The following is a 27,105-nucleotide window of genomic DNA, read 5'->3' as shown; positions in this document are numbered from 1 at the left end:
AGACTCTCAGGGTTAATGGAAAAAGCCATTTTTATAAACTTGTAAATAATATATATGATACTTCTGTTGAACTATTCTGAATTTTACCATTATTTAGTAAATAAGATTTTCCTGTGAGAAAAGCACTTTGCCCAATCCATGAGTTTTAGCAACTGGAAGAAGGACTAAAGCATAAACGAACTTAGGAGAGGAAAGTACCTGGCTGCAACTGAAATGCCACTTCCACCTGCAGTATTTGGTGATATCCGTGGAGTGACTGCAGATGGCTACTCCGTTATTAAGTAAAAATATGCCTTTGACCACGTACTTCTGATGTTGAAAACTCACGGGTTTTAATGAAAGCTGTAAAATAAAGGCACAGTATTTCCACCTTTGACTCTACTGTTGACAGATTTACTGGTTGCATTTTTTCTTGCGTTGAGAATGTGTTTTATGTGAATGGTTGATTTGTCATGTCTACGGGTTTCCTTTTTTTGCCCCTGCAGTGGCACATCTAGTGATGAGATGTGCAACTTATACATTATGTATTACATGGAAGCCAAGCATGCAGTTTCTTTCATGACCTGTACGCAGAATGTAGCTCCGGATATGTTCAGAACCATACCACCAGAGGCTAATATTCCAATTCCTGTGAAGTCTGACATGGTCATGATGCATGGACATCACAAAGGTGAAACTAGTGTTTAATTTAAAGTAACATGTGATTTTGATTTTCGTATTTTTATGTGTCTCACTTGACTCTATGATTAATATTTAAAATCCTCCTCCTCCTGTCAATCACATGTGTACACATAATCTGATTCCCTCTTTTCCCTCTGTTACATTTTATCTCCCCTCCAGACATGCCCCCATCAGAACAGTTAAAGTGAACTCTCAAAGAGTGATGAAACAAATTCGTTTTGGGATCAATTCCATAAGTGTACATCTTTCTTCATTCAATTCATGTTTTCTAGTTTCCTCATTTCATTCCTCCTATAACCAGTAATGAATTATGCAGTTTATGAATTTATACACCGTGCTCTAAAGAGTGAACAGTTTGCCAATGAAAATGGCTATCATCTCCAACCGTACCCTAAATTAGCTGTTTAATGGGCCTCTTCAAGCAAAGAAAGAACCGTTCTTGATTTATGAGGCATTGCTAGTCTTAGCCTTTTTGGTCTCATCATCAGAATTGTTCTTTAACTTACTGTTGTTCATCTGCAAAATGGTCATATTGATTGTCATTTTTTTACTTTAAAATTGCAAAACCCACACACTATTTTATTGAATGAAGCATGCTAAGACCTTATTGAGTTTTGCAAGTTCAATCTTAAAATGCCAGAACAACTTCTTATTTCTTTCTGTTGGAAATTTTATTAAGATTCTAATGTATTTATAAAATATACCTTTGAAGGTTCTAAAAATATCCTAAAAATATTACTGAATTCAATGTAAAAAGCAAATGCAAGCAGTTTTATTAATGCATCTGTAAAGTTCTGTATCTTGTATATATTACTGAGAGGGTATTTGATCTAGTTTGTAAAGTATGTGATATATACTGCCAATTTAACCTCTTCTTTTTTGATCTTTTACAGAAACGGAGAATAAAGATAAGGCTTCTTTACTACAGCAGCCAAAACGAGAAGAAGAAGTATTGGAACAGGGTATGTATGCTTACTTCTGTAACTAAGCCTATAAAAGTATTCATTCTCCAAATAGGCAGTCAGATTTTAAAGTTAGTGAGATATTTTAGGTCTTTCTTTATCTGCCGTCTACCCTATATATTGCTGATTTTCAGTAATACTTAATACATGAGAAAATGGTCAACTGTTGCACTTTGGTTTTGAAAGTAAAATTCATTAGTGTAATTTAGTCCCATTAGATTTTTCTGTCTTTGTTTTATTTAGTATTGTAACTTTTATATATAGTGCAAGTGTAAATATAATCACTAGAAACAATCAGCAAGCTACTTTTGAAGTCTTATGACCTTTACCATTTAAATTCTTGTACATTTTGTATGGTGTGTTTATTAACTATATTTGAGGTTCAAAGGAAAAGGAAATCAAGAAACCACATTTTGCCTCTCTTTTAAGTCATTCTTCTCTGCCTTCAGTTAACGTAGGAGGGATTATCTTCTTGTGCATTTGTAGTTTTGTGTTAAGTTGCCATCTGGTAAGTTAGGAAAGCTACTTTCTTCCTCTTTTATATTTATTTGAGATGGTAACACTTGCTGTTGTGTGTCATATACTGCATGTGCTGGCAAGGAAAATTTATTCTCCTAAATGTTGCTTTCTTGCCAGTTGTTTGGAAGATGGTACTTTGTGTTAGGTGTTGAAGTACGTTATCAAGTTGTTTTTGGCCTAGGTATATGTCAAAACATTAGTTTAATGTTAATGCAAACACACTTCTAATGACAACATGAAGTGTACAGGAAATAGACAGGATTTTTCTATTAGTAACTTACAGAAATCTGTGACTCTTTGGATATTGTAAACCACTATTGGATTTATTCAAAATGTGTTCTATTAGATGTAGGTCAAAGTTTTACTCTTGCACTAATAGTATTTGCAAAATTAAAACCTGAGACTTTTTAAAGGAAAAAAATGCTCTCTGAAAGGGGAGTAGGGTAAACAGTAATACAAAAGTTTCAAAATTGTGTAGAATATATTCCATAACATCTCATTCTAACCAAATGGCTTAAAAAAAAAAACTTAGCTCAAAGTTGTGTTTCTATTTTTGTGTTAAGTCAAAAAAAAAAGGAGATGATTTTGTAATAGTTAATGCTAAATGGTTCATACTAAACTATTGAATATGACCTAAAGTAGCTAAATTTATCAATCCTGGGTATATATTTGTAAGAAAGTCAGTAACTGTAGCCTAAATGTAGTAGTTTTCAGTATTTACTATCATTGTCCTGAAATTTGACCCATCTTAAAATGAATTATTTTAACATTGTGCACACTGTTTGAGCTGCATGTCTTGAAAATAATTTGAGTCATCTTAAAATACATTTCCAAATACCAAAGCATGTGATACAGTGTGGAATGAGACCACCAGTTAGTAGATACAGCTTGTAAAATGCTGTTTCTGTGGAAACTGAGGCTGGACTGTGTTTCCCTTTTGAAGTTGTTTGAGTTGATCAAGGAAGACATTGAAACCCTTGAAAGATTAGAAACTCAGAGGTTTTATTAGCAGAGGTACCTTAAATGTTAGGTTTAATCTATTCTTCCCAAATAGAATTTTAGGAGGTGTCATATATGCCTAAAAACAAATCCTTTAATACACTTTCATATATTGCCATTCGTTTACCCTTTTGTGCTTGATCAAGTACACGTATAGTATTAAGTTTAAATATCCCCTTCTATATTTATATTGGGCTGTATTCCCAGCATAGCCTTAATGGTTTCAGAGAAAAATTCTATGGATGTGTAAGAAATTATTTTACTGTAGTTACCATTTTATTATGCTTATGAATAAAAATGTTGCAAAGTGATTTAACTTGGGAAGGAAAAAAAACATTAGCCTGACTCAATTTTCATACTGTGAAAGACAGGCTATGGCGTTCATATGTTGAAATTAGTGAGTCTATCAGAATGTCACCTCCCAGATTATGTGAAGACAAATACCTCACCAAATGCCATTTCAACGGCCAGTGTGGCCTCTCTGTTATTCTTCTGGTCTTTGGGGATCACCAGCCTAGAATTTAAAGAGAAGTGAAGAAATATACCAAGTGCATATTTGTATACATAGTTCATTTGATTTGCTAATGAGATCAATCTATCTCCTTGCAGTACACAGGGCAAATCTACTTATTACTGAGAGTATCCCATTCTTCTCAGAGATGTTTGTTTGCACAAAACATCTATTTGTATTCGTTCCCTGGGGTGTTAAATTGACCAAGTAGCTAATAGGAGGGCTCTAATTATTCAAATAAATTATGCCACGTATGCTGATTTTTAAAGTAAGCTCTCACACTTAACCCTTTGCCTTATTTTGTTGTTCTAGACAAAATAATTATGTTCAAGTACTCCCCCTGGTTGTATTGATTCTTTTAATATTTTAAATCCTCAATAAATAAAAACTCTGAATTATATCGTTTGTGCTAGCCACAAGCTAACAGACAGCATCCATGGTGGTCTCACAGAGGGCATCGAACCCCTATTGGAAATAGAACAGTTGAGGGACAGGAAAGAAAAGACCCCCAAAAATCAGAGGACAGGTTTCCAAAGGCAAACTCAATACCATCAGTAGAGAAGTTCTACCTGGGTAATACAAACAATGTTGTTTTACTTCCTGTTGTAATACATTGGAAAACGGACAGGAAGGTAAAGGTCATGATACATAATAAGTGCTATGTTGGAAAGAAGGAATGACCTTTACTGAGGCAGTGAAAAGAGAGAGAGAAATACTCATAGGCCATAGGCTGGAAAAAGAAATATAGCTGTGTCCCAAAGAGACAGGAAGTAGTAGGTACCTTCAGTGTGGAGAGAAAATCAAAGCAAACCAGTAATCTGTTTAACACAGGTTTATCTAATACTCCGTTTCCCCAGGAGAAATGTGAGCGTTTTATTTTCTTTGAAATTCTCATCACTAAAATTGCTAGCTATTAATTGTTACCAGAATATTCGTCTTGATTGGAAATAACTAGTTTGAAAAAAACATGAGTTGTGTGAATCCATGTAGAGTTGCCCAGTCTGTGCTTACTCACCAGCACACTGACCTCCTCTAGCATCTGTGTCTGCATTTGCTCCCCCTCAAACAAAATTTGGCTGAAGGGAAATGTATCTCAGACTCTATCGCAAAAGGTCTAATTATGGAAACACCGGAAGAACCTCATTATGTGGACATCTTTACCTCCCAAGTCGTCTTGGATCTTGCAACAATTGAAGACATTTTAATGAGGCTTTAATTAAATTTGCAGAGAATTTTTTTAAAGAATATGTATTTGACTGATTTTAAAAATTATATTCGTTATAGAAGATAATGGAAATTATAGAAAAGTATGAAGTAAATAAAAATCACCCATAATCCCCAGAAATATGGCTATATGCTTGCACCCTGCATGTGAAATGTATATTACACATCTATGGGTACTTTATTTAAACAATATTCAGATCAAAATATATGCACAGTTTTGTATCCTCTTTTTTTAATACTGTCTTGAATAGTTCCTTCAGCTATAAAAATTATTGGCAAGCATGATTTTTAATGGCTGCATGATCTGTGTGAATTCCTGCCCACAGTGCTTTGAAAATAGCCTATTTGTCTATAGGTGAGCTTATGTGAGTGAGTTGATTATGTCAGCCTCCATGCAGAAAAACACTAATGGATATTCAAAAGAATCTGAAATGTCATCATGCTTTGAAAACATTGTAAGTGAAGAATTACCTCTGTATGTAATAAGTACAATAAGCTAAACAATAAAACCCAATTAGACAGTGATACTGGGTGGAGGAAATGAATCCTAGGAGACCATACAGAGTGAGAAAGCTGTTGAGGTTTTCCAGAGCCAATACACACAAATGTATCCCTTATGTACATGTTATGGTTGGCACTTTTAGGAAACTCATACATGTTTTTTAAGTTCTCTTTATTTCTTATGCATTATAATTTTTTTATATATGCTCACTGTACCAGAGGTACAGCCTGAACTTTCTATCAACATTGTTTAGGCAGGGAATATGGGCTGAAACTAAGAGGCTTGCCAGCTGCAAGCACAAATCTATACAACTACATTTAGGAGTTATGAATTTGAGTGTTTCTCTCCTTTAAAATTCAAGGTATAGATACAGTATTGAAATTTATGTCAGTTGTGTTGGAAACATTTGATGTCTTTAATGAAAAAAAAAAAAGCTGCAAGACAGAATTGAAAGTCAGATCTACAATACCAGTATGTCCTTGTTATTGTACATTATGCTCCGGACAGCATTTCTTTTGCTGCAGAAGGGCATTTAACATGTTTTATTCAGTTTGCTCCAAACTCTTTTCATTGTAGTCTTTATGCCCTCCTATAATCCATCTTTCTACTCAAAGGTCAGCATGAGCTCCTGTATTCCCAAGGCAGGTAGAATATGACAAAAAATACAATTTGTAGAGGGAAAACACTCCATGGCCTCAGATAGTTAAAGGTCTTCAGACACCTTCTGTGAAACAGAATAATTTCACGGTGGTTTTATGCTAACAAAAGTGAATTACCATTGGCATGTTTTATCAAAGAAGCAGAATCAAGGGAACAAGATTGCAAGTTAAAAAGACAATACTCTACTGTAAAAGCTTATTAAAGTAACAATTGGTGAACCATTTATGAGAGGAGTGAAACACAGGCTGGGCTTAGTAGTTAAAATGTATATTCCTGTGTTTTGTTCTAGATAGGACACTCCCTTCATCCCCTAATAAAATCCATATGATTTCAGTAGCATCTTCTTAGCAATTCCAAGCATTCTCCATGCCACTTTGCTGTTTAAAGAAGATACAAGTCTTGTTTGTATTTCCATTCACTAAATTCTTACTGGTTTATTATGATTTATGAGCAGCTCACAAGTCTTTATTTATTGAACTCATCTATCAAATGCAATTCTAAATACCCTCCATGGCTCTGGGAGCTGAGTGGATGCTGTTTTAAATTGGTTTCCTAATAACAGAATAGTCAGATGTGAATGGTCATTTATCACATGGTTTGGCTTTCCGATGTAGATCAGTGTGTATGGTAGTTGCAGAAGTCATCATCTCGTAACTTCTCCTTTTTTTATACATTTGCCTTGTTTTCTTTAAAAACAAAGAGTTGAAAGACTCATTTCTGGTTATTTCTCAATCAGATGAGTCCTATAGGAGGAAAAAATGATGAAGTTCAACTTCATTTGTGATCCTTGAACTGGTCTTATGATCATGTGTTTTATTTCTCTAAAGCTAGTAAAATAAATGTTGTGGGTTAATAATAAGTAAACCATCAATAAGCCAAATCAACTTTAATCAGAAGGGAAAGTCAGCTATGACTGAGTTATACACCAAAATATGAAAATCTAAAGAGAAGTGCTTTTATTTTTTCGTTCCTCATATCACTCTTACAATCAGTTGTTGCATGGTTATAATCTTGGCATATTTTGTCAGTGGTTAAACTGCTAATGAATATCCTGTTTACTCTTTATGTACCGTAGAAATCACAGAGCAATAAGCAGTAACAAGAGCTGCTTGTTTTAGGTAATGAAGTACTAGTGATTTGTGTGGGAAATGGAAATTTCTATTCTAAAAGATTACCAAGAGGTTCTTGATTATTTTAAAAATAAAAATGCCTGCCGCAATTAGGATTTTATGCTATCTAAAAGCAGGGGTGCTTAATTTTTTAATCCAATAATCAAATCATTTTATTATAAAACAAAAAAAAAGAACCCACATGGGGCAGTATTTCAAATTATGTTTCCATCTTGTTTAGTTTGATCTCACCATATTCCAGAAAGTGAACCAGAGAAATTTCCATGCTGGTGGGAGGGAACAGTGAGTGATCCCCATTAAACAGAAAAATGTCCATTGAGCCATGAAGTAGTTGATGCAGGCGCACATCTAACAGACTTGTGGTTTAGTTGGTAGTGTTTTAGATCCTCCTGTATTATGCTGTATTCCTTTTCCTGACACATTAGCTGCTATGATACTTGTGTTTTCCAAATGCCAAACCCACTCAGCCAGATTACTTATGGACCCACAGCATTTCTGCATTTCTTAAGATAAAAATCAAATTTTAAGTGAGGAAAACAAAGAAATGGAACTCACTGCAGCCTAAAGTCATCAAGGAAGTATGTTTATCTTTACTAATGCAGAAGCAAGGAGTGACATTTTTAACACATTATTCATTCCAGAATCATTTGTTGAGTATCTGCTGTGATTGGAACAGTATTAATCACTGGAAAAGTGACAGTGATGAAGAAGTGAGAGAGGTTATTTTTATATAAAATCACATTTATACCTTTCCACTTGTCCCATACCGGATAATTTACAAGTACCAGGAAAAAAAAAAAAAGCATTTTGAGAACTCCTTAGAGGAATCCGTCATACGTGTAAGGTGTATTACCAGTAGTAAGTGAAAACTACTGAGAGAACTGCAAACTCTTCTACTTTTTCAAACCAAAAAAAAACCCATCACTGTTCTTTAGGTCAGCTTTGTGCGAGTCACTATATGTATTGACTAATTTATCAGCATCTTATGTCATAATAAAAAGAAGACAAGACAGGATAGGACAAAAAGAAGCTTGTTCAGCTAAAGGATGAACACAGCACCTGAGCTCAGAAGACTGTTACTTTAAAAAGAAAAAAAAATTAATATAGTAAGATTGACAGGTCTGAGGTGAATTCACAGAAAAGAGCTTATTGGCTGGTACCGAAAAGGGAAAAGAACCTGGATCCAGTATTGTGACACTTAGTCAGGGTGTCTCATTTGAACCCCAATTCAGCCTCCTACCTGCTGTGCACCTTAGTGCTGTGCCGTTAGGTTTCCTCACCTAAAATGAGGACAGAAAGTATTTCATAGAGATTAAATGTGTCTCATTGTATAAAGCACTTGGTGAAGTGACTTAGTCATGCCAAGCTCTCAAAAAAGATTAGCTGCCATTACTGGTATCATCATCTGTAGTTTATAAAGTACTTCTTTAAATGTTATCTCTGTCAAGAATAAATAGGGTAATGATACATCCCAGGTTTTTCAGAACTGTACCAGCTTATGCCTAGTATAAATATTAACAACACCCTCTTTCTTTCTCAAATGGGTTCCAGTCTGGAAATTAAATATCAGCCCTCTTAGCAGCAGGACCCAGAACAGAACTAGAGGATACCACCCAGAAACACATAGGTTGACAGAGCTGGGGAAGAGGACACAACTGAGGAGCATGTAAGAGGGCAGGTTACCTTCAATCCCAAGTCCATTGCACAAAGGCAGAGGAGCTTTAGTACTATTCCAGACAGGTTTTTCCCATCGAAGGCAAGGATGAGAGTCTGTTCTGAGGAAGGAGGGTAGGAGTCTTCCAGCACGACCATCCCAGGCTGATAGGAATCTCAGGTGAGCACTGGTGGGAGGGAGGGAAAGGGTTATGCTGACAAATCAGCATCGACAAATGAATTGACTTTGTGATTGACTAGTGGAGGGAGAATGAGTCTAGTTTCTGGATTGATTGACCCAAAACATGGTTTCATCACTGAGAGAGATACTATAAAAACGATTAAGTATGGAGAGAAGATTAAGAGCTCTGTCTTAGACATGTTGTATTCAAAATTCCGTTCAAATAGACATTCAATTCAAGTGGAAATTTCCAGACGACAGTTTTACATACCACTAGGTTCTCCGTGCTAGGAAAGCTCCAGATTTCAGGGTCATTTGTCTGGAAGTAGCGGCTTATGCTTTGTGAGTGGCTGAGATCACTTAGTAGGAAGAGGCCATAGTCAGGGAAAATGCCAGAGACAGACCTCAGAAAACACCAGCATTTCCATATGCTGGGCAGAATAAGAGGAAGCAAGGACGACAAGTGAAGATCTGACAAGAACAATGTCGTAAGAAGAGAGTTTCTGAAGGGACTTTAAAAGTGCTACATGCCACCAGTCGGTCAAGATGAAGAGTCTGCTGGCTTTGGCAACTAGGAGCTCTTAAGCAACTCATGCAGGAGCCATGCAGGAGTGAAGGAGGGAGTGGGAACAGATGCCTTCGATTCAGGAAGAGGCTGTGAGGAAGGATGAAGCAGCAGCACGTAACCCCGCACTGTCCAGTGCGGTAGACGCGAACCACATGCGGCTGTTTAAATTTGAATATAAATGAATTAAAAGTAAGCAAACTTAAAAATTAAGTTTCTCAATCACACTAGCCACTACGAGTACTCAGCAGCCCCACGTGTCTAGGGGCTATCATGTTGGACAGAACCGGTAGGCAGACTATTTCCATTATCACAGAAATGTAGATGGCACTGGAACTTGTTAAAGGAAGAGGGGAAGTGGAAAAGCTTGAAAGACATTGTGCCAAAGGAGAGTCTCTTCTCGCTTCCATGGCCACCCAGGACAAGCTTGAAGGGAGTGTGTTTGTAGCCTGAGTCAAATCTTTGGAGGAGAAGTTGTATTAGAGTAGGAAGAAAAAGCAGATAGGAAAGGCTCTAGGCGGCTCAGGGAGGGCTGGCCTCCGGAACGTTGGAGTAGGTGTAGTTCCTTCTCCAAAGACAGACTCAAAAGAAGTTAAAGAAAGTGCAGGTACCATCTCCTTTGGCAAAGCCTGGAAGCAAATCACAATGGGAGCCACAGTGACCTGTTGAGAAAATAGAGGACTGCAAATTTAAAGGTGGCTTTTTTCCATTGTGAAAATCCCAGTACATAAAATAGGAACTGATTTTTTTAATTTTAGGTAAACAGTAGATCAAAGCAGATGCATGTTGCAACTTGAGTTTATATTAGTAGTAGTAGTAATTATAATGGCTACAATTTAGTGATACCTGCTTAGTGGTATATGCTGGACTGGGCATTTTACGTTAACTATCTTCTTTAAATCCACGAAACAGTTCTTAAGGGTAGCTGTCTGTTACCTATTTTAAAAGGTTAAGTAACTTGCTTAAGGGCACAAAGTAGCTATTAAGTGTCAGGGGTTGGATTTGAAAGCTAGTGTGAAATACGGACCGGATTTGGGGTAGTAACAATACAGGGAAGGAGCAGAGTACAGTAGGTGCACACAGCAGTGACACCTGATTTGATTGTCAAGGAAGGCTTCTTGGATGTAAGTGACACCTAAGTAACTTCTGAAGGTTGAGGAACAAGTTGATAACTGGGGAGAGAATGACCCGGGAAGAAGAAACAGCATCTTCTTAGAGTTGACATTCAAGGAACTGAAAGTCCAATATGGCTATAGTATAAACTGAAAAGAAAGAACGCTGAGAGACGAAACTGGGGTAGAGACCACGCAACTTCTTCTGTTTATACTCTACTCCATACTCCATCCGTTGCACTCGAGGTTAGATAGATTTCCTAAGTCAAGATCTCAGTATGACTAAGAGAAATGGTTAACGTTTCAGGATTTCATAACATTGAAAACACCAGAAGAGAGGGGAAGAAAACAAAAAACCCCTCTGGTTTGTGTGTAAGGATGTAAGAGACAGCCACCTAGTGGTCTCCCGCATGTGCTCTCTGTGAGCGTGCTGCTGCTCTGAAGCTGTGTTCTCACCAGGCCAGGGCCGTCTGTGTGCAGGCAAGCCTATTACATTGCTAGGCTTTTGTTTTCCTAACCCAGTGATAATTGTAAGTGGTCATTTCAGAGGAACCAAGTGCTCTGCATGTATCACATCTTTTTGATTTTTACTGACAAACCTGAGTATGCACAGTTCTAAGCCTGTGTTCCTCTATCAATATTAGCCTAATGTCATGGATTCAAGTTTTAGAGTTATGTTCTTTATCTGTCCCTGAAATCATCTGGGTGTTTTTTTTTTTCTATATGAAATGTTTCCTTGCACAGCAGCTTATTATGCTATTTATATTTAGCATATGGACAGGAGAGATTCGCAGCCATAGATAAATTTCTCTTCTGTGAGGCAGAATGCCACTGTGGCCTTCTGGAATGGGTTGCACTGTAATTTGCTTTGTTCATTTTACTGACATTGGCCCTAATACTTGGTAATTATTTTCTGATTGAAGATTTTACCTGGGATGAGCTGCTTTCATGGGCAAGAATTGAAAACCTACTTTGAATCATTAAACCAAGATTATTGGTAAATTTGACAGATCTCTTAGCATCATTTCGGAAAGACTTCATATCCCTTTGCACCAATATTCTAATAACATGTTCTTCAGTGGAATGTGTCCTGGCTAAGCCAGGCATTATTTTTATTTCCTCATGGTCATAAAAAGATTTTATAAATGTTATCTGATCATGCTATAAATGTAATTAAAACGTAAGCAATAGGACTCCATAGTCATAAGTAATTTCGTTAGCAGCACTTAGAGTGAGGAAAAGGAAGAGCTGTGGGTCACCTCTGGGTTTGAGTTAGGAAAGCAGTTCTGTGTTTTCATTGAGAACACATATATGTTTCCCATTCACACATTTGATGTAAATGGATTGGAACCATAGATGGGAATGATGAGGGTTAGAATACTTCATGGACCTTCCATAGTCGTATTTTATATGTCATAACATTTTATAAATAATTTGTTTTCATAGAGTTATGTTATCATATCCAGGTTTACTTCTGAGTACGGGAAGACATGGAATACATTTTATTGATGAATCATTTCAGGGGTACTAGTTTGTTAAAACCTTCTCTTTTGCTTGCAACGTATTTAAAAGTATTCTTTTCTCATAAAACTGTATTTCTGGAATTTGTCCATTTCTTCTTTAAAATGGATAACTAGAGCTACTTACAGTAGCACATGTAACAAAATAATAATGATAATAATAATAATAATACAGCTTTGGTTTTCCAGTTGCCAAGTAGATGTTAGGTTTTTTGTAATTTGTAGCATTTGCTCAAAAAAATACATTTAATATTTTGTGAATTACACTTTAATAGGCTTTTAAAGACAACTTCAAAGGGTTTGTCTATAAAGATAACTGTTTTCTGGCTTAGCTGTTGATAATATTTTATTTTAGAAAGCTGACGAACTCTGACTTCCAAATCAATCCAAATATATTGTGAAAACCATTTATTGAAACATGCCATGCAATCACATATGCATTATTTTATTTCTACTATTATGCTAATAGAGGTTATCTGGTATTGTTGACTTCTGAGATAACAGAAAGTAGTGGGCGGTTTATAAAATGAAATGTGGAGCATATTATTTTTTCATTGTTCTGGAAAATCACCTCCCCTCCTCACCCCCCATGCCTGAACGTCTGAGAGCAACTTTCTCTCTCACTTATAGTGAGGAATCAGGAGATATTTTTCAGGCACAAAATTTTACAAATGTTGCAAACTTATGAACTCTACACTTCTTATCTCTTCTCTTTTTTTCCACAGGTGATTTCTATTCACTACTTTCCAAGCTGCTAGGAGAAAGGGAAGATGTTGTTCATGTGCATAAGTACAATCCGACAGAAAAGGCAGAGTCAGAGTCAGACCTGGTAGCTGAGATTGCAAACGTAGTGCAAAAGAAGGATCTTGGTCGATCTGATGCCAGAGAGAGTGCAGAACGTGAGGAGAGGGGCAATGCTATTCTTGTCAGAGACAGAATTCACAAATTCCACAGACTAGAATCTACTTTGAGGCCAGCAGAGAGCAGAGTTTTGTCATTACAGCAGCCCCTACCTGGTGAAGGCACCTGGGAGCCAGAACACACAGGAGGTGCGTTTAGGGCTTCTTTTAAAGAGTAAAATGTGAAATGCTACAATCCACATTAGCAAAATCTGAAGGGAATAAAAATTAATGGGTGAAAAAGCTTACCAGTAAAAAGCACTTGTCATTAGAAAAAAGATTACTCGTTGGGTTATCAGATATCATCTTTATTTGAGGAGTTTTTCCTTTGTTTTGGTCCAATACTACATCCAGTTGAGGAGCCAGAATTACCAGGACCAAAAACCTTTGGATCATGTTGGGGAAAGTGTCGTATGAAATTTGGGGTAACAGACTCTTACCAAATCAGTATTCTCCATTTAACTCAATGGGAATAAACTGAAAATACAGACCTGATGTATAAAATCCCCGTGTATGAAATGGTTATACACTACTTTCTTTTAAGGTAACTAAATTCCTCTCAAAGGAATCTTAAACTTTGAGCATTCTCATCCAATTGACTTGTAAAATGTAACCATTTTTATGACTTTGATTTCTTAAGTTCCATTATCAATTGCTATCTTAATTGGAAAGTTGAGTAGTTATATCTGAAGGGACTTCCAGCAAGTCAGTAACTATCAGATTTATCTTTGCTTCTAACCAGGATTGGCTTCCATAATTAGAGGACAATACCTTATTCCCTTCAGGTTTCTGTACCAGCAAGCTATGGATGCCTCATCTTTGTCTTTAATTGTGTGTGGCTTCTGTGATATCGATTGTGTTTCATGTTACTTGCTAATGTGGAAAGCCAGATAATACAGCATGTGGAGATAATCTCCAAAAAAGTGACGGATACGCGTGCATGGCAGCTGTCCATGCGTGGGCTGGAATGGCACAGGCTGCCAGCTTGATGTTTTCAAATACAGCTTTGCAGGAAGCCATAAATTATTCAACACCCAGCTGATTTTTATTTATAATTGAAAAAAAATTAGCATGCAGTGGCTCTTGCTCACACAAAAGTTTCAAGCATTGTCCATTAGGACTGGCCTAATAGTCGATATGTGATGTTAACTGGAACCCAGATTTTTGACCCTTTCGTGTTTAAGCATCCTCAGCCCTGCTCAAACTCCTTCTAAATTTATCTGCTAAAACTGTGTTTCTCAAGAGGTGGTCCCTGGACCTCCTTGCATCAGAATTACCTAAGGTGCTTATGAAAAATCTAGACTCCTGAGTCCTACTAAAGAACAAGTGAATTGACATCTCTGAGTATGGTGCCGAGAAATCTGCAACATACTGCACTGTTACACATACTGATAATTAACCACACTCCAAGTATTGTTTTTCTCCTGCATGTGATGCAGCCCAACAAAGCTTTTGTTTCAAAATAAATCTAACTGCCCTGTCTATTTAAAAAAGAAAGAAAGAAAGAAAGAAAGAAGAAGGGAAAGTCCTCTGGTGAAAATACAGTTCTGTTCACATGTGAAATGTTAGCGTCACAGCGCGCTTTATTCTGGGAATCATCTTATTTATTTATTTGTTTATTTTTTATTGAGGTAACACTGATTTATAACATTATATATGTTTCAACATTAAATTTCTAATTCTGTATACCCTACAGTGTGCTCACCACCAAAAATACAGTTTCTAGACGTCTATGACTTGCCTTTGTTACTCTTTGATTTGAAATAGTTATAATGATATTTATAGGCATCATAAGTGTCAAGATAAAATTCATAGTTTGACTTAAGGAATTATATTCCTAAAACCTACTTAGGTTTTCTCAGAAAGAAATAATAAAATACTTAATATACTTGAAATACATTTACTTGCCAAATCTTCTCATACCTTCCATGTGGTCAAAATGGCAGTGCCCAGGAGAAAAATATTTCTCCAGGATCTGGTTCAGGAAGTTTCCTTTCATTTTAAGTGTGTGGGTGAATGTCACTGAAATAAATATAGCAATGAGTTGTAGAAACATACAGCACAAATTCTAATTATAGTAAGAAAATGTGTATGTATTTCCTTTCTGAAATGATTTAGTGTTATTTCACTACTCTGATTCAAAATCTTTTAAAAAAGTTAAATGCAAAATAGCAAAACTCATGTTTAGCTAAGCTATTTCTAAAAGCCTTTTTCTTTTCAATTTTCTTTCACTCTACCATAACACAATGTAATATCTAACTCTAATTGAAGAAAAGCACTTAATAAATGTTGTATTATTAATAATTATGACTAGAATTGCTACCATTATTGTCATGTTGGATTAAGATTTTAAAAATTTAAATGCCAAAGTAGTAGAACTAAGTACTAATTATTTTAACTGAAGCAGCATCCAGGACAGAATTTTCTTGCAATGTGTAGGAAAGCTGCAAAATTTGGCCCTCGAATTTGATAAACGGAGAAAAGTGACCTAGTAGTGTTCTATCATAATGGGAATTTGTGGCTCTTCAAATCACTTACATTGATCTGCTTTGATGTTTTCCTGTGATATAAGATATACAGTGTGAAAATATGCATCCCGGTAAACTGAGATGCAAATGCACTTCTTTTTACACTTAACATAGTTAGGTTTCTACCGTTACTTTGAGGTCTATATTGAGATAGCATTATTAGAGTAGAAAGAAAATCTTAGTCTTCATTCTAGTTGCCTTCTGGAAACTACATTCACTGAAAGATAAATGTAAAGCTACAGATAGTTACTCTCACTATCAAATATGAGTAGACTGCTATTCCTAATCAGGAAGCCTGATTCAGCATACGCTACACACCTCTGGACCTCAGAAAATGCATCTGTGCTTGTGTGATGCTTCCCATCAGATAAGAGAGAGTCTTTAAATATTCTTAGGATACATTGAAATTGTACTTAGTTTCTATGGACAACTTTTTCATGACTCAGAACCCATACTTTTAATGTATTTCGATCATATGCTTACCTCCAGGTTCAAGTCTTGTAGAATTCTGGGATAAAATAAGGCATTCAATAGGCTGAATTTTCATCTCTGGAGGGGAGGAGAATAATAAAAACAAACATTCATAGCCCTTACTGTGAGCCAGGCTAAGGGTTTTAGATACATTAACTTATTTAATTCCCATAACAACCCCTATTTATAAACCCATTTATAGAGGAAGAAACTGAGGCATAGAAAGGTTACATCACATATCCAAAGTTCCACCAGCTCAAGGAACTAAGATTCAAATCCAGGCAGATTTGCTCCAAGTCTTGATTTTTAATCACTGTTATTTTTTGTTATTCTGACTCTCACGTTAAAATAAAATAACAGATAGATAAGAAGATGACTGGGTTTTTTCCAATCATCCCATCATCTCATCTGCAGTTGTAATAACTAGGGGTAGATTGCCTTTGGTCATGCTTTCTCAAATCGGTATCCAAGCAACTTGACTGAAATGAAGATCTTATTTGAAATTAGTGTTTTAAAAGAAAAGGAAGTCTGCTAACACTTCTGAGCCCCTAGGTATGTCTTAACTCTTCCTTACTTCACTCCCACTAAATAAAACATTATAATTAACTCTTGTTTTCTTTCTCACTTGGGTATAAATATTTCTGCTATAGTTTTAATTACAGTTATTGTTGGCACATCTAGTGAATAACAATCCCTGACCAAAATAAGGCGTCTTTTCCTCACTAAATGAGAATCCGCAAGCATAGAAAACGCAACCATTCTATTTTGTTCTTGTTGTTGAAATCTTCTAGTGACTTTATTAGGTCTTTTCCTTAAGAGTAAATGTGAAGAGCCTCACCACAGTGAAGTCAAGTCATAGTTCTAGGTTTGAAATTATATTTTTGTCTCAATTTTGTCTAATTCTGTTAGTCTTTATGTACACAGATAAATGAATGCCCTTTTAAATGCTTATTAATAATTTTACATGAAAGCAGCATTGATCACTAACATTAATCTTTCCTGAAAAGGTGTAATTCATTAATCCTTAGTGATTTATTGATACAATTCTCACAGCAATGTTTCATTTTTTTCTGAAAGTAGTAAATTTTTTCTAAATATATAGTAGAATCTGAGGCTGGACATTTACTTTTATTTATAATGAAAGCAAGAATTCTTCTGAAATCATCCTATCACTTGACATCTGAATTTAGAGCAGCTGACACTTAGAGTTGGGAATGGCTTGCCTAAGGTCACGTGTCAGAAATTTGTATTTAATTGTCAAATTAAAAAGGTAAGCCTAAAACATTGGTTGTATACTAGATCACTTTTTAAATAAAGGTTAAAAAGGAGCTGAACTCAAATTTTTAAACTTTCCTTGACTGAAAATGTGAAGTTTAAGTTAGAACCCAGATATATTTTATCATACAGTTTTTAATAAGAATTAGAAATATTCCTTAATTGGGGAACAGAAAATAGTCATCCTTGATACTGATGATTGAAATCTGGCCCAAGCCTATAGTTCCTTTCTTGTGAGTGGAGAAAATGACCCAGGACGAGCCTGTCCTGTTCCAGCATTCTATGGTTCTCTTGTAGAGATGGGCAGGGACTGGGAAAACGTTAATCTTCATTCCATATCTGTAGTCCTCAATGACGGCTATGATTCTTGTTCATTTAATTTTAAAAAGAATAGCCTTTAACTGCCTAATAAAAAGTTGATTACACTGGAAGCCAAAACCTCAGGTAACTGAGCTAGTGTTCACAGAAGAGAAAATAAACTCAGTTTTCCTTTAACTATTTTAGAATTTGTAGTTTAACACAGAGACCTAGATCCTGAAAGTTTTCAAGTCTTGGGTAGGTAATCTTAATAAATATGCAATGATATTTTTAATGAAATTTAATATAATTTCTCTGAACGTTCCTGCTTTGCACAAAATAGTTCTTTGCATTGTCTCGGTACTAAAAGAGCCAGATTGCTCACAGTGTTACCTCTTACGTATTTCCTTACATATCATCTTTAGTGTTTTGAAAATTCACCAAAAGTATGTTTTAATAAATATGTTCTAGATATTTATCCTACTTTTTCTTCTTGAAAATTTCCCACAAAAAAAGATTCTTATATGTGACAAAATAGGTTGTTAGCTACCTGTCAGTCAATGCTTTTTGCAGATTTTCGAGTGCTTTACCAATCTAGGTCAATTGATAATTGAGATTATTTCACAGCCAGATTAAGGTTCTTTACACAATATTTGTAGTATTTAATGGAATCCACATTTGACTCCAGATGTGTTTATTTTGGACACTGCATATTTTATATCAGAATTAGGGTGTCTGCACCTTCATGAGATCCTAACTTCCAGTACCTGTTTGTGGACCACTGAGTAGAAAAGTTCCAGGAAACATGACATTTGTTTATTGTCTTTAAGGAAAATGAATAGCAAATTAGCATTTTGATTGAGTCTCTTCACACTGTCTTCAGCTTAGGTTCTAGGGGTAAAAAGAGGTAGTACAAGTGAATGAAAAGATTACAAATATGTCTAAATAACAGTTGACAACATAAACAAATAGAGACTGGGGCACAGAGTTGAGTTTAGTGCATTTATTAGGCCATTACAGTGGGCCAGGCCCTGCGCAAGCCCTGGTGACAAAACAGGCAATGAGGCATAATCCTTGCCCTTAAGAAATTCCATCTAGCTGTAGTGGTTCTGGGCTGTAGGAGGCTGATGAAAGGTATCAGATATCTGTATTGTATGAGGTTCACGGTTCCCCGGACACCCATCCAGATCTTCAGGAGCTGGTGAACGAGTATAGAACAGCCACCGAACGGACAAGCTGTAACTGAGACGAGATGAATGAAGTACAACCTGAGAGTCAAGCAACTTTAAAATAATTTAAAACATTTGCTTCGGGGAATCTGTCTATGCACATCTAATTATTAAACTTATATCCTGTTTCCTAGTTCACTTTCAAAAACATGGTTTGAATCATGTCACCCCGTGCTTTAAAACTTCCAGTGGCTCCCAGTCACCTGTAGCAGCAGTTGGCGCCCTTTTCTCCTCTTATGACAAGCATGGTAGATGATGAATGCTGTTCATTCAAGCAGCCTCATTCATGTCCACTGCGGTGCCCAGAACCGTCTGCATATTTAGGCATGCCAGCTGTAACTCCGCCCCTTTCTCTGCAACTCAAGAAGACGTAGCAAAACACACGTGAGAAAGACATTCCCAGGTGCTCTAATATATTTCAAAAGTAAATTATTCCCAAGCTCTGAGCTTTACTGCTACTAATAAAGTATTTGCCGCATGCCTCAAAATTAATCATAGGAGAGATCAAGACACCACAGCTCAGAACTACGTTCATTCGTTGTTAAACCCATACTCCTTCCCGTGCTCTACAGTATATTTTCCAGTCTGAACTAGGTCTCCGGGTCTGTTAATCCTGCCTCTCATTCCCATACCCCCACCTGACATACACAGATATCCTTAAAGGTGCACACATTACTTAAAGATATTGAAACACATTCTACAATCAGAACCCCCCTCACTTCTGATCTTTCTAATTGAGAGAGTCTGTGCCTGTTTCTATACTCAAAGAAACTTTAAGTGAGAACACAAATATTTCTTCTTCTGAGAAACCTTCCAGGTCTGACCTTAACCCTACCCTCTCCCAGCCAAACCTCAGGAAAGATTACGGGTCCTTTCCTGTGTTCCTGCACTCCATTATGTCATAAGTATTGCTTTCTGTTTTTTCTCGTTTTATCCTATGAGTTCCTCAAGGCCCAAAACTGTGTTTTATTTCTCCGTGTTCCCAGAATCTAGCATAATGCTTCACATTGACAATACACTTAGGGAATATTTGTTGAAGGTGCTTCAAGCAGAAGTTGTAGGCGGAACTGATCTAGGCATCCTATTGATTGTGCTATGTTGTTACTTTTTATCTTAAAAAAATTAAATGTGCAAAGGTAAAAATATTTGGGGCAAAAACATACTATTTCCTTTTGTATGGTTGAGAGAATTATTTTAAAGTGTTTGTTCTCATGTCGGCATTCTCTCAGGTTTTCAGAAGCTGATGATACAAGCCCTGTGCTTCCCTTTCTTCCTCCAGCCTTTAATGTTTCTCTTAGAGGATTTCACCACGTGTTGCCACATCCTCCAGGGGATGGGAAGGAGAAAGGAGACTTAAATTGCTGCTGTTCTACTTCTCAGCATCTCTGTTGAAGCATTTCAGGGACAAAGAAATATTGACACTGATAAAGTAGATTTCTCAGTCTCTTTGTAACTTTATAGCCTCAGTTAGTGAAGCTACTCCGTGCATCGTAGCTCTTTATTCCTGAGCATTTTTATAAAAGGGATTAACACAATGGAACCCAGGTATTCTCTTAAGTAGAAATGTATACTGATCAGAAGTGTGAATAGTTTGTAAATCATTGTCACAGACTTTCTTTATTTTTTCCTTTTTCTCATGTTAGGAAACAGTGAAAGACTGTCTCTTCCTTCCCATTGTTACAGGAACGCTGAAGTTAGGCAAAATGAGATTGGTGTTTTACATAGTTTCTTGCACAAGGGATTATCAATGATGATTTATTATATGGTCTAATGTATATTGAACATCCAGAATTTACACAGGAGTTAGATGAGAAAGACAGCCACACACACACACATACACTCAGGCTTATTGCCCGAGAATGCTATTTATTTACAACATTGAAATGGTTTGCATTAAGACGATGCTATCCGTGTTGGCGTATTTTCCAATTATACTAAAGTAAGAATCTTGTCAAGAAGAAAGCAGTCTCAAATCTGCTCTTTAATGACTTAAGGATAAGCTGGTTTAACAGGCATCTTATCAACAGAAAGAGAACATATAGTCCCCAGACAAGTTCAGAGTCATTTACTTTATTCACAGCTCAGGGTGCTACTTGGCATGTGCATGTGGTATATTTCATGTAGAGCACGGCTTGATTTTTTTTTCTTTGCATCTAGTAACGTTACTGCATGAATTTCTTATAATCATTGTGAATCTTCACGTGGTCATAGTAGCTTTCTTTTTTCACTAAATATATGCATTTATCTTTTAGATTTCCATGTAGAAGAGGCACTGGATTGGCCTGGAGTATACTTGTTGCCAGGCCAGGTTTCTGGGGTGGCTCTAGACCCTAAGAATAACCTGGTGATTTTCCACAGAGGTGACCATGTCTGGGATGGAAAGTAAGTAACATTTTTTTCTTCAAGCAGTAAATGAAAATAAAAACAGCACACATTGTTTTTCATTAATTAAACTGAGCATAATGCTGAGAGAACTATCAAGGCTCTTTTTGAACTTGATTTTTGTGAGCAAAACATATTTGTTCTTTTAATGTATGGCTGTGATAAGTAGAAGAGAGGCAGTCTCGTGCATTTGAAAGCAATTAAGATAGTTTCACAGACTGGTTTGTGGAAAGAAAGCAATACCAGCCTGGGATTCTGCCTACTTACCATTTTGTTCTCTCCTCCTTGAAGCTACCTTCACCTTCCTAAGGAGAGTAATATTAAAGGCAGTTAAAACAGTACATGGCTGAGGCATTTCAAGACTTCAGAAAAAGTGCATCATGATAAATAATCAACTCAGTTGCTAGTAGACTACAATAAAGCACTTTGTTATTTTCATGTACTGGGTACAAAGGCTGCTGGATTCTCCCTCCCTGTAAGACTGCTCCCTGCCAGTGATAACTTAGCCTTCCCGGGAATATGTTGTGGTTGCAGCAGTTTGGCCACCACATGTGTAGAAATGATTCCTTGGTCTTCACATCTTCATATAGATTAATTTTATTACTCAAATTTGCTCTTTTCATAAACACCAGAGACTTAAGAATAACACTAGGACTAATTCCCCTGCATTTCCCTGTGAGTTTCTCTTTCCAAATTTTATTCTATCTTCTGCTATCTTCTTCTAAGGATTTTTGGTAAAAAATGTCTGGAAAAAAAAAACATTTACTGAGTGCTTACTGTGGTCCTGTGCCTGTTGTAAAAGTTTACATAAATTACCTCACAACAGTTAGGCTCTGTTATCGTCATCATCATTTACATTTTATAGATGAAGAAACTGAGGGAAGATTTTTTTTTGTGTTTGTTTTGTTTTTGTTTTGGGGGGAGGTAAATTAGGTTTATTTATCTATTTATTTTCAATGGAGGGGCTGGGGATTGAACTCAGGACCTTGTGCATGCTGAGCATGCACTCCTTCACTTGAGCTCTACCCCACCCCCACAGAAGGTAAGTGTTTTGCCCCAAATCTCAAGCCAGGCAAAGGCAGTTCCTTTCTGTCTGACTCCAGAGCTGGCCCACTTATCCACCTGTGATACATACTGCCTTTTAGAAGATTATGAGCACATTTACCTGATTGTATTTTTAAAAGCTTGCTCCAAAATTTAGCAGATTATCTTAATTCTCCTGAATAATGAATATCCATTTATTCATTTGTTTTATCACAAATTTACATATGAAGGTAAATTTTAAAATATCTTATGAACTAAGTGTAATGAATCTTCTCCTTTCAAGTGTGCAGCTGCGGGATCTCATTTGGAAACTTGAGGATCCATCCATAAACAGCCCAATTTTTTATTTCCTCCATTCTCAGAGATGCTGATTAAATTATGCTAAACCTGTTATGTCATGTATACATGTGTGTAGTTTTCTTTGTGCAACTGAAGATGGAATTCAGTCAGCATTTCAAAATAGATTGATAGCTTTGTTACTGTTTAATTGTCCTTTCCAGTTGTCACAGTTGAGAATGGAATCTGAGAAAGAGATCAGTTCAGAGTTAAAGCAATCGAACTCAACATCTCTATTCATACATCTCTCTTACAGCATCTTAGTCATTATTGAACAACTAATGGTATTTTAACAAGTGCTTTCAAAAGCAAACTATTACTATTCATTGTAGCATATTCTTCATTTTAATGAATATTGCTACATTTTCTGCATGGATTTCTAGCCACATTTTATCAGACGAGAAAGTTACAGCATCATTTTCCCCCATGGATACTGTTTCAGCTGACTAAAGCTAAATTGGACAAAGTCCAACTTTCCATTTTAATATGATATTCATTCCAAGTAAACAGCAGAGGCTGGAATAGTTTAATAGAAAAAGGGATCAGTAAAGGCCAGCTTGGGGTAGATGACACAAGACCATGAAACAAGAGCCACACAAGAACATTTTCTGGGACTTATATGGCAGTCCTTGCTCAAGACCTGCTTTTTCCTGGCATCTTGCTTTCATCTGGATAACCAGTTTCATGTGTAAATGGATTCCAGTTTCATTGCCAAAGCCCCAGTGTGTTTACCCTGATAAATGTCACCAACAAAGAGGTGCTGTTAAAAATGCAAGACTTCTTCAGGGCAGGCGTGCTGATTGAACTCATTAAATCTCTGTTTCTTCTTTCTTCTTCATCTTTTTCTTTCAGGTGTAAGAATATTTGTTCTCTCTCTTTCCTCTTGGCGTCTCTTGTATTGCCCGTTGGCTTCTAATAGTCTCTGCATCCATGCTTGTGAGAAAGTTCTCTCCTGGTCTCTGCTTTTACCCACTGTCTGCTTTATTATTCATGAAGAGAATTAGAAGTGGATTTCTCTGTTAATTTATCTTTTAGGAAAATAGATATGGATATGTGTGCCCTGCTCATTGAAGGGTCATGCATGGCCATCCTTCCTCTATGCATAAATCGCCTTTCATAAAATGGACAAAGCACGTAGCTTTTCTTCTCCCTCATTGAATATCCAAGGATTGCTCAAAGGAAAAGACAGCACCTTCCTGAGGAATTTGTGATGTGCTGATAAGAGACAATGGGAATTAAAGATTGGGTGGAAACTGCATTCTTGTTGCTGCCACTGCTTGAATAGAAGGATGAGAAATCCTGTATTAATTTTCCTTGGAAGCTTTCCCATCCTGATGTTTCTCATGTTCACAAAATGATAAGTTCCATAAGGCCAGGACTTGCTTGCTCTAAAGCAAAACTAAGCAGTCTATATCCCCTAATTTTTAGGAAATGATCATTCTTCAAGTATCAGACAGTGCTTGGAGTTAATAATAATCACTAATTAATACTCAGTACTCAAAGCTCTTCTGAAAGCATCACGTCACCTGTCTTTATAGAAGTACTATTAGTCTTCATTCTTACTGGTAGCCTTGATCAGCCCTTACTCTTCTACTTAATCGTGCTAAATTGGCATGGCAACCAAAACAACAACAACAACAACAACAACAACAATAATAATAATAATAATAAACCACTTGCCCTCCTGAAAGATGACTGTCATTCTCTTTCTCAGTTTGACTTCCATTGTCCTCCTTGTTTGTCCCTTTGTTCAATACGGCTACTTTAAGAAGCTGCTTCTAGCTGAAACAGGAAATGATTACCAGCAGGGTGTAAGGAAACTTTAAAGAGCCTCTCGTCTGCCCTGGTGTCAGGGCAGCAGGGCAGCTAGAGCTCTTTAAAGTTTAAATGCCTCCCAGCAGGAGCTGGGTAGCTCGCACTTCAGTAACAGCTGTTCCTGGGTCTCCATTTTCTTCCATTTATCTCAGCTTTGGTTAAGGTTCTACCCTGCCGGCCTGACCTCACATACCCTCTTAAGAAAACCATGGGTTTTACTCCTAATTTTTAGGTCCTAAAAGTTGTTCCTTGTGTGTCATTTGTCACTTCTTCACGTGGAGTTGGACGGGATGTGGGGAGCTGTATCACCTGGGATTCTTTCTGTAACCAGTAGGAGAAAAAACCCATCACAAACTAGCTTAGGAAAAGAAAAGTTTATTAGTTTGTATGATAAAAATTTTAAGGGTGTGGTAGCTCAAATGACATCACCAGGATTCATTTAACACACTTTCTACTGGTTGGCTCCATTCTTGAGCCCGGATTGATCTTCCTTCCCCACTTGCAGCTTCAGAATTACAGAAGAGACAGTGCATGTCTCTGATAGGTCAACAGGAAGTCCTTAAATTGAGAATGTTGCAATCTTCAGGCTGACTTAGGTCATGTCTCCTCCATCCCTGAACTAAATCACTGTGGGCAGAGGCATGAAATCCGCTCTTTAACTTAGCCAGTTTTTTGTTCTATCCTTGGAATGTGAGAGTGGAGTTGACATTATCAAAAGCAAATGGACTGAGAGTGAGGCTCAGAATGTTGGGTCAACTAAAGAAAAATTGAGTTTTCATTAGCACAAAATGGGGCAGTAGACGTGGGGCACCCGGAATAGCAAACGTCCACCGGAAAGCTCATCTCCAACTTCCCAAATGCAGACATCTCTATATAGAGTCTTCCACGGTCATCTGGTGCTTGAACTCTTTAAGTGCCAAGAAATTCCCTACATGTGAGACATACTTTCCAATTATGGGACTCATTCAGATGACTCAAAGTTCTTTATGATGTTAAACTCAAACCTGAGTCCTCTAACTTCACCTTCATGACAGCCAAACGCGGGGTGAATTTACTCCCATTTATCCATGTCAGTTATTTGCGTATTTGAAGAAAGTCTTATCTTCCCCAGACTGAATGTCCCCCAGGCCCTCAGCCAGTGTTCATGATGACATAATACTGTCATCTGAAGGTGATCTGGCTTCTTCTCAGTCCTTTAAAGTTTTTTGGTTGAAAAGTGGCCATAGTACCTCATGTATTATGTTATCAGCAACGCAGTTGCTTTCCTTGGTGTGTATTCTCAGTGTCTATTAGTATGAAAGGATTGTATTCAATTTTGTCAGCAGTCATAATCACCTTGTTGCCTTGTGTTGAGTTTGTAATCTAACAGGATCTCCAAATATATTTCATAACATTGTGCTCAGGTTTTTACTGTAAATTTATACTTAGGCAGCGGTTTTAAAATACTGAATTCAGGGTTTTTCTCCAATTACATTTTACTTCATTAGATTTGGAATTTCTTCAATTTATGGATATTATTCTATTCTTTGTTAAGCAGAGAATGAGCTGCCCCTCCCCTCCTTATGACCTGTTTGATGAGCTTTCATATCTTTATACATGCTGTTTATAAAATTTGAATAGTTGAATGGTTGGTCTAGCAAGTTTAATTCTTAAAGATGTGGTCTTCTGGGAATCTTCTCCCACCTGCCCCTCCCCCATATGGCTCACAAACCATCTCTTCATCAATGCTTTATGGAATTTTGCCAAGATCTTTTATTTCAGAAATCTGTCTGCTTCCTAACTGTCATAAAAATCAGTTCAAGATTTGCCTCACTAGTTTTCTTGAGTCTCAGTTAAGGCATATCTGCTTGAGTTTCTGCCTCTGTATCTGAAGATTCTCTCATACTTTAAGAATGAGCTGGGCTTGGAAAGTAGAACTCAAAATGACTGAGTGGTACCTTAGTACTGTCACATCTGAGAGAAAGTGTAAGGAGTCCTACAAAAAGAATGTTTCCATATCCTACCCCTCTCGCTCATGCTGCCATTTCCCGTTTCACTCAAGCCATTGTCTTCCAGTGTTATGCCACTTTCTCTGATGCTTCTCAGCTATGGGACCATGTTTCCATCTCTCCTACAAATACAAATTTAATCTGATAGCTGGTGGAGAGATTCTCCGGTCCAGGGAGGTCAATCCTAGGAAGAGAAAACCACGTTTTTTGAAGACAGGAAACCTAGGCTGGAGTCTTGGTCACCGTTTCTCAGCTTTGAGACCTTTATCAAGACATTTGAATGCTGATTCTCAGTTTCCTAGTCCAAAAAATGAGAGTTTTAATGGGTGCCTCATTCTGTTGAGTAACCAAAAGCACTTTGTTCAAATGACATCCCCTGTGGCCTTACTGACTGAGCAGAGCCCAGTGCCGTGATACCTAGCTCTTTGTTCTTCTCATCCCTGTGTGGGATGTCTCCAGAGCTCGGTCCATCAGGGCAGTAAACAGTCACACGTTTCTTTGCTCACCTTTTTTCCTCCGCATAGGGGTTCTTCATTGCAAAAAATAAAAATTTTTTAATTAAAAAAAATATATATATATAAAGAAGTAAGTGTTTTTAACATAGTATAGAATTATATTCCAT

The 27,105-nt window shown here is 36.8% G+C and overlaps 1 protein-coding gene across 12 annotated transcripts in view; it reads left to right on the top strand.

The window, feature by feature from the left end:
- PAM (peptidylglycine alpha-amidating monooxygenase) overlaps positions 1-27,105 on the top strand; it is a 255,430-nt gene that overhangs the window by 197,159 nt on the left and 31,166 nt on the right. For 7 of the 12 annotated variants that reach the window (XM_072958329.1, XM_072958328.1, XM_072958327.1 and 4 more), the window contains 4 exons: positions 486-670; positions 1,575-1,643; positions 12,945-13,268; positions 21,171-21,300. In XM_072958329.1, coding sequence (XP_072814430.1) covers positions 486-670; positions 1,575-1,643; positions 12,945-13,268; positions 21,171-21,300 — 708 coding nt within the window. The remainder of the gene's footprint in view (positions 1-485; positions 671-1,574; positions 1,644-12,944; positions 13,269-21,170; positions 21,301-27,105) is intronic. The other 5 variants (XM_072958335.1, XM_072958334.1, XM_072958330.1 and 2 more) reach the window with 1 other exon arrangement.

Source organism: Vicugna pacos, chromosome 3 (genome assembly GCF_048564905.1).
Source record: "Vicugna pacos chromosome 3, VicPac4, whole genome shotgun sequence".
Taxonomy (NCBI): domain Eukaryota; kingdom Metazoa; phylum Chordata; class Mammalia; order Artiodactyla; family Camelidae; genus Vicugna; species Vicugna pacos.
The sequence above is the reverse complement of the archived record's forward strand: the minus strand, read 5'-3'. Positions and strand labels throughout refer to the sequence as shown.